Source organism: Poecile atricapillus, chromosome Z (assembly GCF_030490865.1).
Source record: "Poecile atricapillus isolate bPoeAtr1 chromosome Z, bPoeAtr1.hap1, whole genome shotgun sequence".
NCBI classification, from domain to species: Eukaryota; Metazoa; Chordata; class Aves; order Passeriformes; family Paridae; genus Poecile; species Poecile atricapillus.
In genome coordinates this window covers 75,057,643-75,077,201 of record NC_081289.1, presented here as the reverse complement: position 1 = coordinate 75,077,201, position 19,559 = coordinate 75,057,643, and the positions used below count along the sequence as shown (strand labels likewise).

Here is a 19,559-nt window from a genome sequence, read left to right as displayed (position 1 = left end):
AGAGAAGAAGAGAAACTTGGAATTCAATATGGCAACAATTCAAAATAATTTTGGAAGACATTTGTATTTATTTAAATTATATAAATTAAGGAGGAGATTGCAAACCAGCAATGGGTGAGGATGAAATATGTTAAACTCAGAAATGTATTTACCACCTGTTCCATTCTGTCTATCCATAAATGCTGCTCTTATCCCCCCCCCAAAAATGTATTTGCTTTCTGAATTATATTGTACAGAAGATATGGTGTTTTAAAAACAGATTTAAAAAAGCTAATATTAAGAAAAAAGTTTCAGTGAAATCAAGCCTTAGAGAGATTTGCTAATCCAACTGAGAAGGAGACACTGAACATTCTTTTTTGTGAAAATACCCACAGTATGCTTATTCTTTATGATTTATACGACAAATGCAGATTATTGGAGAGAAAACACAAGAAACTCTCAGTAGGACATCTTGATCCCTTGATAATTAAAATATTCTATTTTAAAATAGAAAGCATAATGTTTAAATGCCTAAACATTAGAATTTAATAATATAATGGGAAACTATTTTAATATTGTTAGCAGTATCTCACTTCTGAGAAAAGAATCCATAATCCAGTTATGAGAAATAAGCACAAGTTACAGTTATGTTTTTTCTTGTGACAATTGGACTTGATTCAGTATAAATGCTATCTTATTCCTCCAGACTTCTACTTGTTACAGCTATGTCCTATCTATAACATATTAATATAAAAACTATATAATTCCATTATAGTTTGTTGAAACTCATTTTTTTGCTTCAGTAAACACCCTCAGCAGAAGAAAAACCTTCAAAAAAACCCCCTGTATCCTCAGAGACACTAAATCCATCATTAAATGTTGAAAACAGGCAATATGAAAAAGGAATACTACCCATTTTAGAAAAGAAAAAGGCTACCTATCTAGAGAGCTCTTTTTCAATACTCAGAATCTTAAAGTTTTCAGCGAAAGACCACAGTTCATCTCAGCTCCTTGTGCCAAGCACTTCTGAAAAGCTTTGTGCAATTACTTTACAGCGAGAAAAAGAGACTTTTTAACTTACGCAAAATCCAGAACTACTAGGTAATGGAAATTCTACAAGGCAACTATGAAGACAACTGTCATCTTCTGCAGGTTACTTGACAGGCAACGTTGTGAAATAAATTTATTCCCTGCACTCTGCTAGCCACACTCCTAGTAATGACTATTTGGGCAGTGATTTTGCAAGGCACAGCTGTACAAAGTTCTGGATTTGAACACTTCCTTCAAACATTTTTCAAAAGTGATTATTTTAGGGATTTATTTTCTAGGGTGGTGGTGGTTCGGGTTTGCTTTTTCCTCTCCCCTGTGCTCCCCTCCCCCTTCGGCTAGTGGAAGCCTAAAATTTAAAGATTGCCTTGAAATTATTTTCTGCACCTGTAGATGAAACACTGGTCTGACTACTTTTCTAAAGTGAAGTAAAGCATTAGACTTCTATCTTTCCTTACTGCAAAGAATGTGGTTGTAAAGTAATTCTTAGTAAATATACACTTAACATTACTGCAAGATCAAACCCTTAAAACATCTACTCCTGTTTCACAGGCTAGTTTCATCAAATCTTTTTATCTTTGAATACAAAATCTCACTTTTGTGTTTCAGAGTGCATAGCACTTGCACTATTACAAACTTGATAAGTAATAATTTACTTTAAAAAAATTCCCAGCACTAAGGATATCAATAAAACCCAGAACTAGAGCATAAAATTGAAGAGACAGTTACACAATTCTGTGAGTGCTTGCTGCCCTAGCTCACCGCTCTGCATCTTCACATCAACCTAATTCATTTGACACACACTCTCCCCACAGCTGAGAAAGTCCCGCTTCCTTACCAGTTCTTAGGAAAAGCTTAAATACAAAACCCACTATGTTTAAGTAAAGTTAAGGTTGTGACACAAATCAACAAAAGGCAGGAAATTCAAAGATAATACTGACAATCCCTGCTTAATTCATGATTGCTGAACAAAAGGAGAAAAATGCTATGGAGAACTAATGTTTAGCTTTAACTTCACTCTGTCTGTGCTCTTGGGCAAACAGGTGTTTGTCTCAAAGGTTATACTAATTCAGTCTGTCCTGTTAGTCTAGATGCATTCTAGTGATTATTTAACATCTAACAGTGTGTTGGGTATAAAGTAACTTTTAAATTCATTGTCAAGATCCCAGCATGTTACACTGTAACAGACATCACTGATCAAAAATACATCTTGAGAAAATTATGCTAGACCTAAAAAAGGATATAACATAAGTTCTTTCACAAGTAAACAAAACACATTTTTTGTACACAAAAATACAAAATTACATTTTTTAATGTAACCTGAAATACAGAATGTTTTTTTTCCTGCATCTGTTAACAGCTCTCAGTATGTATACATTCTTCAATTCCTGTCTGAATCCTAATCTGTCTCTATACTATAAAGAATACTTTTCTGGTCAGAAAAACGTAAGAGAAAGGAATGCAGCCTATGGCTACATTATTAGAGTGTAGGGGTTTTATTTAATCTTTTAGGCTTCCAAAATAAAACCTAGTATTTTAATTCACTTTAAAAATACTAATTACATAAAAAACATGTATGCCTGGTAGCTTTGTATACTATCTACACTATGGAGAAATTAGAAAAAAAAAAAAAGAAATTAATGAAATGACAAAGATCGCACTTCACAGCCTTCTTTAGAAGACATGAAATTACCTCACATATACATACCTTACTGAGTTAATTGAAGAATAACAATAACAGTTTTTTCTGTAATTATTTTCTTTATTTACTGAAGTTATTATTGATAAATTAATGTATCAAATGATTAAAAATTTTGCTGGAAATTATCAATATTACTTTTTTTTCCCAGTTGAGTTACTAAGCAATTATGATCTTGTCCCAGACATCAAAAATCTGCACTTTACTAGCATAAAAAACCTGCCACTGAACTTTCAAAGAGGGCTTTCAAAATCCTGCATCTGTGTAAACCTGGCATCAAGATTTTAATTGTCAAAGCAAGGACAACTCCGTGCTTCACCCTCAGGATTATCGAAAACAGAGCACAGTTGCACAGAACTGTGTGCTCCCAGTCAGTCACAGCCTCACAGTGCCTCAGATACTCCCTGGTGGAGCCAGAACAACTGCTAAAGTGTGTGAAGTTGCTAAATCTTTGCAAGACCCTGGGACACCACCTACAAATTTCCCCGGGAAGTCAAGCACATGTTCCTCAGCTGATTTCCTCTACTGAGTACATGGGGGCTTCAAAAGCCTCTGAGGAATAGCAGGTGCTCTTCTCCCCATGAGGAGACAGATTCTTTGATAAAGGAGGTTCAACAACAAACAGAGCTTGCAGCACTCTAAGGCACTTGCTTTTTAACTTGCCAGCGACAAATGCAAATGCGACAAAGTCTTCAACTGAACTGCCAGACAATAAATGTGAAAAGGGTAATGCCTGGCTCAACCCTGAAACACTCGTTTACCTAATAAACATTCATTTGCTATCCCATTTTTAATCTAAAGCAAAATCTTGACTTCCTTAGAAACCATAAATTATGCTTATAAATTTACTTCATTACAGTTTGTTTTGTGTTTTCAGCTCAGATATTAAAAGCAGAATTTGTCAGGTTGGCTTGCTGAGACATGGTGAAGATTATAACACTAATCAATTAGTCAGTGATGTATCTTATATAAACTACTCAGACCCCAGGTGGTAATGAGTAAATAAAGTTTAATTAGAACCCATTAAAGGTACAAAGCAAAAGGGGGAGTTAGTGCCAGGAGTGGGAGTCTTTCTGCTCACCAGAGGCTCGCCCATAAAATGGCGCCTCTGCCTTTTACAGACTCAGGGTTGCATCAGTGCCACTAATATTCATGAGCAGTCCTAATTTGTCCATCCAGCTCCTCACACAGTCTGTGGTTTGTCCAATGTAAGTACATTTGGCTCATCGCAAGGTCTGTCAGTCAGTCCTGGTGCTCTTCACTGGTGGACCCCCTCTGGCACTCTGACCATGGGTGAGGTATTTCCCTGCCAGCCTCCCAGCAGCCAGCGTCCCACACTCCCTGATGCCTCTTGCAGGGGTAAGCATATGTCTCCCCCAACATGTTTTGACAGCCCTGTCAGCCAGAGCTGCCAGGCAGTGACCACAAAAGGGGAAGGGAAGCATTGAGGGGAGAACAGAGAAGGGTTCAAAACCAAACTGGAACAAGAGTACGTGTCAAAAGAACTACAAACCTTAACAGAACTTCTTCCCACCATACTTAATAATTCTTCCTCATTTGCATGAGCTAATCACTACACCTTATTAATAACATATCAAAAATCTATGGCTATCTCAGCTTTTTTTTCTGGATCCTTAATAGCAAAAATAGATGAATTTTTAAGCAAACAGTAGAGCGTAGTAGAAACACTATGAACAGAAAATATTCTCGAAGTCCCAGTAACTGAGTGCTATGATGCTAAGTGACTGCAGATTACAACACGATAGTGACAGATGGGCCTTACTATACAAGAAGAGAAGCTGAGATTGGATAGAGCTAATCAGCCAAATGCTACATTTATTCTCCATTCATTCATTCTCTGAAACACGCTTCCTGCCTTCCATCTATCTATGGACACTTCCTTTTCTCTCTTTCTATTCTTTCATAAGCAAGGTTTTCTCTTATCCTACATTTCTTTGCTTCAGCCTTTCAGTTGTTTCCCTGCTTTTGGGGAAAATCATGTTTTCCTGTGACTAGCTGCAGTGAATGAAGGGTGAAATCAGTTTGAGAAATTATTGATCCTCAGGACTTGGATTCTGTTGTGCCTGTGACTGTAGAAGGGATTACAGGCAACCTCACCCCTGATAAGTCACAGCTATTTCCAATAAAGATAAGTGCAATAAAAGAGGTGGGTTGGCTTGTCAGGGGAGGGCCTTGAGGGAAGACCTGGAGGAAGGGGAATGAGCCTGAGGAAGGTGATACTGAACAAATGATCCAGAAGGACTGGGCAAAACAGGAGAGAAAATCACTGCTGTGAGATCAGTCTGGGTCTGCAGTTAGAACCTGTTGTAGGAACCTGCAGTCAGAGTCTAGCTAGCTAAAAGCCTGTATTCCGAGTCTGCACAGACACAGTCTAGCAGGAAATAACCCCCAGCCAGAGGCTGCAAGGCAAACCTACAGTGGGAGCTTGCTGTAGACAGAGTCAGTGAATAGTTGGAGTCAGGATAACTGAATTGTAAAGAGGAATAAACCAGGACTCTTTCCATACTGTGATAAACAAGAAGTCTGTGTCTCGGCTGATTTCCACCCTCTAATGAGAGGGCTGCTGCAACACATGATAACTCTTTCCACATGGGTTGTCAGAGTCAGAAGGGACAAGTGTAGGGCCCGTAAATCCACAGTACACAAACAGAAGGGACAAGTCTCGCCCTCCAGTAGTGACAAGAAGCACGTTCATTATTATCACCTTGTGTTCTACAGACTATTTTCCTCCCTGAATTTTCACAAGACATTTCACAAATTCAGAAATTCATCTTGGACAAGTGGTGTCCAGCTGAGAAAATCCATTTTCAACTCTGACAACATCTGTTCTGCCCATGGAAGTACAAGCATCAGCAGACCAGAGGAGAGGGCAGTAAAGGCCCGTGTTCCCTCTCCTCTGCCATGCTCCAAGCTCTGCAGCTGCAACAGACACATGGTGGCCTCATGTTCCAATACTATGGACATAAGGTGAGATGAACTCTGTGGAACAACATACCCTTGAGTGCACAATACAAACCCCAATGAAGTGCAGAATTTGAAAAGGAAAACAGAAGAATGAGTTTGTGACCAGTGGAATGGTAATTTATCACTTTGACATAGTAATTCTTTATTAAAATCTACGGAGTATAAAGTTTAAAAAAAATAGTGAATGAGAAAGAAAATAACCAGCAAGTCTGAAATTAACATCTCAAATATACAGTTTGTAAATCCTACTGAAATTTATGCATCTAAGTGGGAGACAGACATCTGAGCATTTTTGCCTTATGGCAAAGGTAAGTGTCTTATTTAAGGTCAGTATCCTTTCTACAAAAACAAAGAAGCCTTTCCAAACAAGCACTAAGAGTTTTCCTATTCTGAATAAAAAATCTGTCTTTCCATGTTCCTATCAGAGAGGACACTTAATTCCTAAGATGCTCCTCTCTATTTTACCTTAACAGTATTTTTAAAGGTTCATCAACCTCATTCAAATTTTATGGCCTACAAGAGGTGATCAATTCACATTCTTACTGGCTTAATTATGCTTTTACAGCATCTAGAAACACATATATATTTTTTGATTTTCTCTCCAAGGTTCTCCTGGTCTCCAGGACTATTCAAAGGGGACCCCACCCAGTCTGCCCAGTAATTGCCAGTTCCATAAGCATATTTTGCAGCAAATATATACACTGATTTTCATACTTCCAACCACAGATAGTTTTAAGCAAGTAAAACAATTTTTATAAATTTCCTATTTTTGTGGATGAAGGTTTTGAAAATTTTTATCTCTACATTTCCAACACTTTCACTAACAATCTCTGTGAACTCCAGTTCAGTCTTCACAAAAACTAAAGATATAGGTATATTACATACCATAGTCGGTGATCTTACAGGATACTAAATACAGTTCTTTCAGGTTCCGTCCTTCTCTGGCAATTACCTCCACACATCTGGAAGACAAAGTAAAATTACTGTTGTGAGACAGTAAATCACTTTTAATATCCAGAGTACAAGCCACAGGTAAAATGTACTGTATCTCAGGTTCTTCATTTTGCAAAAGGCTCCATATACTTCACTGTAAATGAATATGGCTATATGTTTACACTACAGAAAAATATTATTTTAAATTGAATGCCTTTATATGGATATTCCCCATAGTCTCTGAATATGTGAGTTGTTTAAAATGTATACAGACGAGCACTTTGGAAAATTACACAAATGTGAATTTCCATTTCTTTATTACTTTGGAAAGTTTCTGTTGCTAATTTTAAGCTTTGACAGCTTTCTTCTAGGAAAGAACTATAAATGCACTGTAATGAGGACAAAATACAAGAAAATGTAATTTTCAATTCATGTTTGTGTTTCTTCAGTGATTACTGCATAAGTCAGCATTCATCAGGTCATGAAATGTTACATGACCATGGTGTTCCAACACATTGCTGGAGAAGCTTGTATAGATGAAAAAATGGCTCATTCATTTGCCTTATCATAACTGTGATGAATATGCAATGAAACATAGAGGGTTTTATGTTATTCTTGCTGCTTGGCTTTTGTAAGCAAGAAAATTAATATTAATTAATTAATAAAATTAAATAGGAGCTTATTATGTACTTGTGACCAAGTCTATATTACAATGCTATGTTTTCAACTGCATTGTTATCCCTCAGAAATCACAGTATCATAAAATACATTTTCAATCCTATTAATGTAGTTCAGTTGATCATTAGATCAGCTAGCATGACTATTGTGCTATTTTCTACATAGATACATTTTTTAAACAGTATTTTATTGGATGAGTTTTAAGAATTTCTTCTGATCCAATATATTTGACTTTAATTTTCAGGTCAATTACCCAATCACTTATTCTGACACTTAAATCAACCCTTGAACAGTACACAAAATTAAATTACTTGCCAATTCTTATTTTCTAAGAAAATAAGTATTGCTGAATTTGTCATGCTTTTGAAAGATACACCTAAATCCTCAGAGACCTTTTTCTTCCATTTACCACCTCCAATAGATTATCTCCTAATCTGATTTAACTGTTCATGCTGGCAATTTTTGATTTTAAAAGCAACCACCTTATTCTTACCACTTACAATAAGGCAGTAACAGAACAATAGCCCTTCTTACCTATTTGTCCTCTCCCTGCATCCTTCTAAAATGTACAATGAAAATTCACTACTACTAATAAACAGCACACCTCTGACAGAGTACCTTAATCACTGTTCCTTTAACACAGTTTTAAATATTAAATTCTGGAAAACTGTGAGAGCCTATATTTAGAATTTTTTTGCAGTTCTTATCATTAGGTAAAGGTTACCTTACCTCATGAATACACAAAGAAAAGAAATGAACATTTACACCAGAACTATACTTTTTTAATATAAGGAGATTTCAGAACTACACATTTTCCTAAAATAAGGTAAGATTGAGAGCACTAAACACACTCTATATACACAGAAAATTTCTTCTGCTTCTGTCAGACATAATTTTGAAGAACATACTCATCTGTTTTAACTGGATTATTAAGATAACTATGCCATGAGAAAATATTTTTATTATGTATTCCAGAAAAATACTTCCTAATAATGAGATTTCATTGCTGTTATTGGTAATATGAATAAAAGGAAAATAATTATATTTTATTACTTCTATTTTTATTAGGCATTTCAGCAAATAAGATATAATTGAAGAGTCAATGGATACTGAGGTTAAAATACGCTTTTATTATCATATATATCATTTAGCAGAGCAATCTTATTATGAAACACTTTTTACCCTTGGATAAAATTTCTGAACCTAAAAGAATATTTTGTAAATTGTATGTAATGATTCTAAAGGATTACAAATTACTTTTGCTAATTTTTACTCACTGAGAGGCAACTAATCTAACAAAAATGAAGTATAGGAATCAGTGTCTAAAAATACTATCACAAGGCAGTCAAGATGACATAAAAGACTAACTAATTTTCTCTGCAACTTCAGTTGCACACCTTTTCAATCAGTCAGGGTCAAAGCTGTATTATCTACACAAATGCAAAAACACTTGACTGTGTAGCCCTTATAAATGTATCCTTTAATCCTTCCAGGTAGTGCCAGCTCTAAGGGTTAAAGTTTTTTAAAGTGGCTTGAGTGACTCCAGTCCTGTTCTCAGTGACATCTTGGAGTCTAAATGGAATAGTCTTCACTTTCTCCTACTAGGAAGAGAGACCTCTTCAGAGTCTTCAGCTATATTAATTAAACAGGGAAGGAAAAAAACCCAAATATAAAAAGAAAAAAGGTTTGAAAAATGGTGCTTTGAGTGCCTCATTTCTTTCTGTTTTTTGAAAATAGGAAAATCATCTAACATCTAAAAGAATGAGGTAATAGTACATCTAGTTTGAAGAAAAAAACCAAATATATAGACCTAAAACACTGAATTGAATTTATGTGCTTTTGTGTGATTTCTATACCTTGCATAAGTCAATCTAATTCCAGTTTTCATTTCTATTACCCTTTCTATAGATCATCCTCATGTAAATCAACCTGCAGAGACAGGAGAAAAACTTCACATGGCCTCATTTGCCTCTGGTCTGTAGATGGTCACACAATACATAATTGCTTGTAACAACTGACTTCTTTACAACATAAGAAAAAATAAAGAGTAGTTGTGTATTTATTGCTTTTACCTTTTAATCGTTGTTAAACATGACAGCAAACAAAAAGGTTAAAAGAAAAAAAATCAAATTAACCTTTTCTAGAAAGCAAGGATCATCTTAATTCTGTTGCAATAATCCATCAAAATGATGTCAGATTATTGTCATATCTATCTTTGGAAGTATTTATATTTATGATGTTGCTGAATTAGACAACAAAGAAGCATAACCTTAAAAAAAACCAAAACAACAAAATAACCCCCAAAAACCTACTCCAGCATCACACTGGTAAATAAATGGAAGAAAAATGATTATTTAAAGCTGTGGCAAATTTCAGAAGTAAGCACACCAGAAAACTGAGTCACATAGGACTTGGGGACTAACCCCTCTCTGTTAGGGACGAACATGGACATTGTGGCAACAGCTCTGTGCCCAGGCTGAGAGAATTTCTTAAATCTCTTGAACCAATGTTACTGAGCAGGCTTTTATCAGCTGTACTAAATGTATTAAAAAATAAACAGCCTTCCAGAAAGAAAAAATGCTTTTACACTCAAAATAACTTACTACCAAAAATGAGTGATGGAAAAAAGAAATAAAACTATAGTTAGAGCTTTGCTAATATACATGTCTGGATCAGAGCTGGTCAAAGTTAAAATCTTTTCACTTTCTTCTTTGCAAATGAGTACCATTTAGAAATATGTAACACATTAAAATATCAAAACAGAGAACATGAAAAATTTTAGGAAGACACTGTGTCTTTATTAAACCTGAAAATATTATCCAAGAAATTCTTATACCAAGCTTTCCCTAGATCTACTCAATATTTTATGAGTGCCATTCTCCAATAGACTGTTAAGCAATTCAGTTTTATTGCATTTGATTCTAGAAGTAAGAAATTAGTATCACATACTGTGAAATTTACAGTGCAGTTAGGAGCAAGAAAAAGGCATAAAGCCCAAACTGGTTTGACATCAACCAGCCAATGAAACAATATTATGAAATCAGGAATATAATTAAAAATATACCTATATACTGTTAATTCAAAATAGAGTTACAAAATCACGGAAGTCTGTAAGATAACTAGAAATGTAAGATAACCGAATACTGTGATGAACGTATGAACACTGAAAACATCACAAAATTTCATGACATTCAGAGACTAATAAACTTAAGATTACCTCTTATGATTTCTTAAGATGTCTTTCTACTTCAAAAATTAAAAGAATCTTAGGGTGAAAAAAACATAGCTATAATGTAGCTCAACTTTCAGCAATTGCTATTAGGAGAAAACTCTCCATCTGGGTTGCAGAAACTACCGAAATTTATCCACTGACACGTACTTGTGTATACTGCTCTTCCCACCTGGTCTGTACACGTGAAAAATTACTTAGGTCTACAAAGAATTCTCTCTTTTTGATATTTTATGGTAATGTCTTTTCAAAAGTCACAAAACTGCATTTGAAACAGTGTTTCAGGTATGTCTACCGGCAACTTCAAATTTAGGCCCATGTTCTTGATAACTTCACACATATACATATGTGCAATGATTTCTCAGAGTCAAGGTTTATGACTTCCCAAAACTAAAGCTTAAAATTAATACAACTCTAACAAACTAGAAAAAAATAAGTCATCTGAAACGCTGTAATTTTTCTTCTCTTAGCCAATTGATGCCTACATTTTTTGACCTGAATGAAAGCTTAAGGTAAATGAAGTAAACTTCAAGCTTCTACCCGTAAGAAAAGGTAACACAGATCCTTAAGTTATGAAAAATAATGCTATTTATATATATATATATGTATATGTGCATGTGTGTGTCTACGTATTTTATACATGTGTGTGTGTGTGTGTGTATACAAACACAGAGCTATTCTATTTCTGATGTAGATCTGAAAACATTGGAAAATTGAATTTGTGGCGACTGAAAGGAGCTAATGAGAAAATATGAGTACAGTATTTGTGTTGTAAGTGGTCCTGGGAGACCTTGTTACAGTCTGAGACTCTTCAGCCCTGAGCAGAGCTAATTGGAGTCGCTATGTACTGGTTACGAGTCTACAATTTGAGGGAGTGAGTGAGCTTCACCAACCGAAGAGGTATAAAACCCCCAAAACATTAACGTACCACCTTGGTAAGGTTCAAATTTAACATCAGACTGCTTGCAAGTCTTCTCTGGTATTTGACTGTATTTGTCTCTAAGCAGTCAAGTGAACACCTCCCTATCCCTCAAATCATAATCAACAGCACTACTGGGAAGCAAACGGGAGCTTGGAAAAAACAAGAGCACTAAATACGACATGGAACCCATAAACCTCTCATGAAGAAATATATAGTGCTCCTCAAAAATTAGCATTTCAAGCGTTAAATTCAGGCAGAAAAAATTAGCTGCACATGAAATAACACTCAGAACTATTGGTTTTGATTACTTAAATATTTCAATGGCAGGCAGTAATGCAATAACCAAATCTCTCCTGTAACAAAACCAAACCTGTGACCACAGAAGCACATATGGTGTTAAGAAACCGATGTAATCTGAGGCCCACTGCACTAGGAAAGAATAATTTAAAGGCTAAAATAGTGACAATTCTAACATTTTACTGACAGATCTATAAACCCTTGTAAAACCTCATAATAATAAATGCTGAACTTAGTACTCTGAAGTAAATATTCTTGATTCAGGATTCTCTTTCACTGATCATTTTATTTGCATTATGAACAATAGATCTCTGCCAATATATTTGTTTTCTAATAATTTGTACTAATAAGAAGTATGATTTTACTTGTTTTTCAGTTACCCTTGTACACAGCTGCCATTTTTGAACCACATTCAAAATATGTTTTAAAATTATTTTTAATTTTAAGACAAAGAACTGCATCTAAAAGAAATGGTATTAACCACAGAGACAGCAAAACAGGATAAGATTTGGAATCAAAAGCACAAGCTGAATTTGAAAAGTACTTTTTGTCTGGAGCCAATATGCAAAGTGTCACTAGTTACACAAGTTAACAGCAATTATCTTAGAGTAGTCATTAAGTTGTGATTAGCAGGGAGGTATTCCTTAGAAAAATCAATGTAATTTAAAATTAGGTTTGCCAAACAGTTTTGCCACTTACAGCACAGGAAAACAGTAATATTTTTTTTCATGCTGGGATTTATAAATAACTGAGGTGAGGGCAGCCAAGTCCCACAATGTCTGCTTGTGCTCTGAGCTAGTCAGGTGCATGCAAGCTCTAATCAGAGAGCTACACACATAAATGAACCAGCTCTTTGCTCTAGGTATTATGCCCTGTCTTTCTAATAAATATCTATTTTGAAATATTTATTACTAGTCTTATCTAAAATTAAATGCCTTCTGTTACCCCAACTGAACATAAATCCAGCAAGCAATTAAACCAAGAAAGAAGAAATTTAGAAAATTGTTTAATCTGAGTTTTACATGTAGTAGTATTCCAAGTGGCCTGCAGTTCCTTTCTGGCTTGGAGGAACTAGATACCATAATGGATTTTATAGAAATAAACCGCTAAGAAAAATAATCTTACCCTGAATCCCTCATAAATCTGATTTGCCACAGATAATCATGCTTAAGCATGGAAAACAATTAAACAGTATATCTTACTTTTTAAGAACTCTAGAATACTTTAGGATTCAGACTTAAATGAAAAGGCCTATCTGATACAGCACTTCGGCTATAGCTTCCTACATCTATTGTTGCAACCTGTCTACTGTCATAAAGAAAACCAAGGAAGTGTTCACTACCAGCACTACCAAGCCCATGCATATTCCTTAGCAAATATTGCTTTGTATTATATAAATAAATAAAAGCTTTCCTCCTGAACTGTTCCAGTGGTGCCTTCCCACTAAAATATTGGCAAAATATTTGCATTCCTGATATGATACTGTTGAATTACTCTGCTACAGTGGTCAATGGCCATCAGTGAGAAGTGATGTCTTTCAGGGGTCCGTACTGGGATCAGTGTTATTTTATATCTTCATCAATGACACAGATGAAGGGATTGAGTGCACCACCAGCAAATCTGTAGATGACACCAAGCTGAGTGATGCAGTTGACACTCCTGAGGGATGGGATGCCATCCTGGACAAGCTCAAGCAGTGGCCCTAGAATTCTCATGGGGTTTAACAAGGCCAGGTGCTGGTGCTGCACCTGGGTCAGGGCAATCCCTGGTGCCAGCCCAGGCTGGGGATGAACAGATCCAGAGCAGCCCTGCCCAGAAGGACTTGGGGGTGCTGGGGGTGAGAGCTGGACATGAGCCAGCCATGGGCACTCCCAGCCCAGAGAGCCAAGTGTGTCCTGGGCTGCATCCAGAGCCCCGTGGGCAGCAGGGGAGGGAGGGGATTCTGCCCCTCTGCCCCGCTCTGGTGAGACCCCACCTGCAGGGCTGCCTCCAGCCCTGGGGTCCCAGCACAGGAAGGACATGGAGCTGCTGGAGAGAGTGCAGAGGAGGGACACCAAGGTGATCAGAGGAAGGGAGCTCCTCTCCCATGAGGAAAGGCTGAGAGAACTGGGATTTTTCAGCCTGGAGAAGAGACGGCTTTAGGGTGATCTAACTGCAGCTTTCCAGTACTTGAAGGATCCTTGTAAGAAAGAAGGAAAGGGACTATTTACATGGCCATACAGAGAGAGTTAGGACAAGGGGACTTGTCTTCCAATTGACAGAAAATAGGTTTAGTTTAGGTATTAGGAAGAAATTCTTTACTATGAGAACGGTGAGGCACTGGAAGAAGTTGACCAGCGGACCTGTGGATGCCCCATTCCCAGAAGTCTTCAAGGTCTAATTGGTTGGAGCTCTGAGAAAACTGGTCTAGTGAAAAGTATTTCTGTCCATAGCAGAGACATTGGAATGAAATGATCTTTAAGGTCACTTCCAACCCAAACTATTCTATGATTTTATGATTAGTGTACTGGCATAGAAGAATTTCTTACATAGATATTTCTTAGTGAATGTCATTGTGGCTTTTCCTAAGACAAGTGCAAAGTAACTACCATAATGTTATCTGTTACATGTGCATATTTAGAAAGTAATGACTGCACAGTAGCTACAGACAAGATAGGGGGTTTGCAGATTGTAGGTTTTATTTCTATACCAATAAGCAAATCCTTGTGAATTCAAACAAGATCCTTGAGGTCCTACTGTCACAGCAGAGCACAGAGAGGGTGGGGTAACATCCAGACTCTGAATGTGTGTTATGGCTGAATCTTTAGTTGAAATCATTTAGTAATGATGCTGCACATGGAATGAAGTTCAGAGACAGACTACCACATATGCTGCAAATTCAGAGAAGTGCAAAGAAGAAGAGACAGTCTAAAGAAGAAAACCTTGAAGTATTGCTATAATTCTCCCTCCCAGTACAAATCACACAAGGGCATACACCAGCTCAGTTGCACCATTTCATGTATGGGGAGACTGTTCTTTGAGCAGTGGCGGATTTCACTCTTCCTCATGTTTTAGAGATTACATGTAAACATGCTTCAGGCCTCAAGGTGTTTCCTGGTGTTACAGTGGCCTCAATTTTGACAGATTTTCTCTTTTTGTAAGTAGTCTTGTGCTATTCCATTAAGACTTAGTATAAAGTAAGAGTAAAAATAGCCTCTTTTTTTTCAAAAAAAAGCTTCCAAGTTTAATAGCAAAAGTAAGAAATGGCAACTATAGCTCCATGCTCTAACTTCCCATAAACATTCTTTGAAGTGTGCTTTTAGAATGCTTGGATAAACTTTAAAATAGTTTCATAAAAATGAAAAAACTTCACCTGATGTTTTGAAAATGAAATACTGTGTTTATACAGCTCTGTACTTCCTGATCTCAACCAGAAGAAAACACATATGAGAGAATATTTCACCACATTCACTGCTTTATTTTCATACCACAGGGGCTGACATATGCTTCACTGAGCTTTGCACATAGGCAGCTGATATTCATCTATTGAGATTTACCCTCCCAAACTCCTTTGTATCTCTGATTTTTTTTCTAATTAAAAAAAGAACCCCTAACTGCAACTAGCTGATCATTAATGTACAGCTTTAAGGACTGCCTTTTCTTGAAATTATACTGTAGATAATGGCCAATGGGCCATGGGGACTGAGCATGGATTTCTTCAAGGGTCTCTCCTGCTAAGTTTAAGAGAACAGCAAAACCTCAGTTTCTCCTTTCCAAAATGCAAACATATTCCATAAATTTATTTTTTTACTGTGTTGCAAACAGATTATTTAAATATTGTAAAGGCTCAGTTCTGTGAAACATCAAGTCCCTATAAAGGTTTGATAAATATTCTCAGTCCTGTTTATGGTAACAGCAGTATTACTAAGAGTTATGATCTAAATTTATATGCAATGAACAAGGTTTGCACATGTAATTTCTTCCATTAGACAGTAGAAGAAGTGAAGTCTTTTACAGGAAATCAGGAAGCTCTCTGCAGAATAGTTTTATCATCACATCTGATATTTCTCCTCTACTGCTGAAGGGCATTCAAGTTTGTAGTGAATTTTTGCTTATATAAAGCAATGGTAGAGCAGAAGAAGAGCCAAGATAATCAAAGAGGAAAAAAATAAAATCCAGTACTCATCATAATTCATGTATCTTTGGAATTGATTTGGGGTCCATTCTCTTTATACTTTAAGAATTAGAGCAAGTTGGTAGATCTGTTCCATTCATTTAATTCTGCTGAAGTTTGCAAAACTGATGAAAGAAAAAATCAAGCTCAATGCATTTTTTGACAAATGCTATAAAGAAGAGAGATTACAGAATGTGAGCAATAACTGAGTTCTGTAGTTCTCGGGTCTCACCCAAAGGGTAGCATCACATCAAAACTTGAATGAGAAATTTGGAACACTTCATACATAATACCTTACTGGAAATATTATAGCATACAAATTTTAGCATAGGAAAAAAACTCCATGCCTGATAACATTAAAAACTCTTGATTTGCCATGAAGTACTGCCTAAATCTTGATAAGAATGCAAAGGTTCTTAGAATTTAGCTTGAAAAGAATGCACTGAAATAGCAATGTCTTTAAAAACAAACAAACAAACAAACAAACCAACCAACCAACCAACCAACCAACCAACCAACCAACCAACCAACAAGCCAGCTTAAAGGAAAATTTCAGAAGCTCTTCATGAAATGATACTTAATTTCTTTCCATGTGGCAGTCTGGCTGGCACTTCTGTTACTGGTACACTGCTCAGAGAAAGCAACAGAAAACAAGCTTGATGATGCTCTATATGATTTGTATGAAGAAAATTGCCTCCTTTTAACTCAGAGAATATACTAGCAAATATGTTTATTGGAAGCTGGAAGAGCATTATGTCTTTCTATGTATCATGATCTTAATAGATTGCCAATTATAGTCTCTAAATGCAGATTTTAATACCACCTAATAATGCACAAGCTTCACCTAATGTTATTCAATTCTGAAAGTACTTAACAGGGTAACTTTTCATGCAATATTACTGGAAAATAATCTGTCTAGAAGGAATATTAGGATCTATTGTATACTTTCAAACTGAAGTGAGAAAACAGCAGTTTTCAATAGCTGGAAATCTCATAACTGAGCAATTATAAGCACATTCAGAAGTAAGCAAAGAAACTTTTTTCATTCTCTTCTGTCTTAGGGCCTCCTGAATCTTGTTGATATGGTTCTGATTTTGTTAGGAATTCAGAGGGCTAGTAATTATTCAGTTGTTGTATCATAGCATAGCTTTTAGTTTTGTAAAAGAAACATGATTTATTGTTACTTGCCTGCACTTACAGCTCAGTGTTGTCTCACTGGCTACCCCAAACGCTATCAAGTTGTTAAAAAGTAATAAATTGCCACCCAAAAAAACCAGAAAAAAAACCCACTTAAGAACAAGGACTTTAACTGAAATTGTATGAATTTTGTATTTTTTCCTTCCTAATTTTTCAGAAGTGTTTAACAAATCCAATGGTACAGTATCATCTATACTGAGTGCTCAGTTCATTGATGGGAATATCTTGACAGCCTAAGTTTAAACATCTTCCCAGCAAGCCTCAACTAATTTTGCACTGAAACGGAACAGAAACAGTCATGTGATTCCTTCATGGCATCTCAGCTATGACTATTATGTTCTGCTGCGCGACAACCACAAACAGCATCAAACGATTTCTTAAACTGATTCAGTTATATATCCACAAAAGTGTAACTGTCTAAACCATCAGAAATTATACAGTTAATTAAATTAAAAAACCTGAGGTAATTTCTATGTGTAGTATTTTTGCCCCTTTCTGAAGAGTTCAGGCAAGAATTCCTTGATGTATTCGTAAATCATTATACATAATCATAATTTCATAGATTTTCTAGCAAACCATTATTAATAAAGTACCTATAAAAAATGATGAAATCACCTAACTCCAGAGGTACCTTTCCCTTCTTTCCCATAGTAATATTTTATTGCATAAAAGTACTAAACTGTGCTGATAGTTAAAGCTTTCAAAAGAAAGACAGTGTTATCCTATTAATCTTAGCTCTAAAATTTGGCAGTCACTTAAACCAGGTCAGACAGAGTCAGAATTGTCAGCCCCTCTGTGCAAGAAGTCATTTCTGTATAAAAGTAACACAGGCACATTTCCCCACTCACCAGGGAAGTCAGGGGAAAAGCAAAGTAACTAGTGTGTATGCTTGATAGAAACAGTGGGGGGGTCAATTTGAGTTCCTATTTGTCTTTAGTTCCCAACATGCACAGGAGGACTGAAAACTTGTTTTCTAATTGCAAGATTGGAATTCCATTAGGAGGTAAATAGTCAGCCAAAGTGATTCACAAAGCACAAGCGATGCATTCATATCAGATTGAAAGGTAAGTTTTTATCTGTTGCTCCAGTTTCATATTTTGTCTAATACTTTCAGTGTGAGTACATAGAATGACTCTGGTTGAGAAAGAATGACCTACCCCATGGAAAAAAAACAAAGCCAAAAACATTTCTCCACAAATCATAAATCCAAAATTATTTGCCATGGCACGTAGTTTGAAAACTGTAACTCCACATACACATTCTCTGGGTAATGGCCTCAAACATTACTAGGCCTTCAAAGGAACTCATTGACAGTATTATTTACCTCTACTACTGGTTACTTCAAGGTGTTGACAAAACCTTTAAATATTTTCTGTAACAGCTAGCATCCTAATGTGTTTATGAAGATGTGTTTCACTTAACATTCATCTTGGACATAGCAGGAAACATATAAGTGATATGGCAGCTAAATCTTTTGCTTGGGGCCACGAATAGAACGAATTAACATTATTTAACTGCCTGAAGATAAGTATCAGTTACCTCTAAAACAAACAACTACTGAATTGTGCCCTAAAAAGCAGAACAAGACTCTTCATATTCCCCTTCTAGCCAGTTGTTACACAATTGCATGAAGTTTTCAGTTACAGCACTTCATTAGTAAGTGGAATCCTAATGCCTTTTTTGATTTTAGCAACTTTGGGTTTAATCCTGGATTTAGAAGAGTTCACTTATTATTTCCTCCTGCTATCTGGATGAATTATTCATGTGACTAAACTTCTGCTTGGTATCTCTACTGCTTCATTTTTAGAAAATGATGAAGTCATTAGTTCAGCTTATATCTGTCATAGTAAGACCAAAGGAAGTATCAGTAAGCAGAGTTCATACACCTCAAATTCTTCTCCATTGGCTTTAACATGATTCCCATTTCCTGTTTGACTTGTGTGGCTCTGGTTGAATTATTCACTGCACCCTAAGCATCTCAAGACATGATTTTGTTCATCATGATGAAATAAGGTCTGAGCATCTTCAAACTAAGTCCATTCCCTCTAATCTACTAAATAAAATTTACCTTCTCTGTGATGAAGTTTGGGACAGCAGTGAGACTAAATCAGTGTAAAATAATGTTTCTATGCTAGGTGGATCAGTAAGTGGAAGTAGCAGATCACAGAAAACCAACATGACATCCTTTCCTGTGATTACATTAATCAATTAACACCTGGCACCAGTCAATAATTCCTCAGTTCAGCAGGAGCCCACTATGGTCTGACAAGATGGAAACCATCAGAGGTACAAAACCAGATAACACATTTGTATCCATAACTTTAATTTTTATTTCAGCCACCACCAAATTCATTTTTTACCTACACCTTGTGAAGAAATTTTTGAAGTGTTTGTTTCTTACAAATATGTTGCTTACATATTTGAATCTCAAAAACTAAAA

The 19,559-nt window shown here is 36.0% G+C and overlaps 1 protein-coding gene across 2 annotated transcripts in view; it reads right to left on the bottom strand.

The window, feature by feature from the left end:
- Positions 1-19,559, bottom strand: part of FBXL17 (F-box and leucine rich repeat protein 17) — a 275,332-nt gene that overhangs the window by 91,419 nt on the left and 164,354 nt on the right. For both annotated transcript variants that reach the window (XM_058826053.1, XM_058826055.1), the window contains exon 7: positions 6,596-6,672. In XM_058826053.1, coding sequence (XP_058682036.1) covers positions 6,596-6,672 — 77 coding nt within the window. The remainder of the gene's footprint in view (positions 1-6,595; positions 6,673-19,559) is intronic.